Source organism: Olea europaea, chromosome 4 (assembly GCF_002742605.1).
Source record: "Olea europaea var. sylvestris chromosome 4, O_europaea_v1, whole genome shotgun sequence".
Classification (NCBI taxonomy): domain Eukaryota; kingdom Viridiplantae; phylum Streptophyta; class Magnoliopsida; order Lamiales; family Oleaceae; genus Olea; species Olea europaea.
In genome coordinates, this window is record NC_036240.1 from 19,317,761 (window position 1) to 19,318,930 (window position 1,170).

The window sequence follows — 1,170 nt, forward strand, 5'->3', positions numbered from 1 at the left end:
TCCTGGAAGGTTGAACACGAGTCCAAATACAACTCGAAATCATGAAACAAAGATGCTGATTGATGCCAACAGTTTTTCCAAGGATATGGCTTTTCTAAGAATGGTTGGCACAATGATCCACACATTTATCTTTAGGGATTACATTAACATCTTTGCAGTTAATACACAAAAAGCACGCAAATGGAATGCACTTTAGCTCTTAACGCAAATTTCCATCCATTGCATCATTTTAATGAAATAAATCTTTCCCTTTTTCCAATATATCCATCAAATTAAATAGAGATGACTTTTTCCTTGGTTCCAGATTTCTATTACATTTAGACTTAGTTTATAACTAATGGCTATGTGCACCAAGTAAGAAGATCGAGTCTTAATTAGATATTCTGCATTTCAGATTAAACATGTTAGAGGAAGAAGCTTTTTTCCCTGGAACAAACTATTGAAATTGGAACTTAGATCCATAGAGAAGAAGAACATAGAGGGGGAACATCATATCAAGAAGTTGATGTCAATTCAAATTAGAATCATGGAGGATTATTACAACACATGATATCTACAAGAGAGAGAAAGCTGCTGAATTATTTCAATGCTTAAGAAATAGATTCTACCTCTAGCTGAGTAAGCATCTCAATTGTCAGATTCAAGTCACCTCCACTTGCAAAATACACCTCTGCAAGGCTTTCTGCTGCAAAACCACGGAATTGTGAAGCCAAAAAATCTATAGGGTTCGCATCTGTATTGTCAAGTAATATCTGCTCATTTGGCATGTCAGAAAGGAAAGCATGAATTGAATTTCCATTATATTGAGGCCCTTCGTGAACATTGCCAAGAAGCAGATCGTCATTAACAATTTGCTTGTCCCATGGTTGAGGAAGTGAATGCTGAAACCCTGTAGGCGATGGATACTCTGAATATGAAATGGGAAATCTCAGTTTCTCAGCATAGTTGTTATTATTTCTAGGATGAGGAGATAATTCTTGAGTGTCTTTCGAAATAAAGCCACTACCAGTTGAAGCAGAAAATCTTGAGCTCTCACTGATATCATTCAAAGATAAGCTTGAAAAGGATAAGCCATTGATTCCTTGAGTATCATCTCCACCCATAACCTTAAAATCGGGAGTAATGTCATCAGGGAGCTGGTGGTCCCAGTATTGATGGGCTTCTTCATCT

General features: G+C 36.8%; 1 protein-coding gene across 1 annotated transcript in view; it reads right to left on the bottom strand.

Moving 5' to 3' along the window:
- Positions 1 to 1,170, bottom strand: part of LOC111393135 (polyadenylate-binding protein-interacting protein 7-like) — a 17,113-nt gene that overhangs the window by 4,679 nt on the left and 11,264 nt on the right. The window contains exons 2-3 of the mRNA XM_023018525.1: positions 1,007 to 1,168; positions 609 to 907 (exon numbers count right to left, since the gene is read on the bottom strand). Coding sequence (XP_022874293.1) covers positions 609 to 907; positions 1,007 to 1,168 — 461 coding nt within the window. The remainder of the gene's footprint in view (positions 1 to 608; positions 908 to 1,006; positions 1,169 to 1,170) is intronic.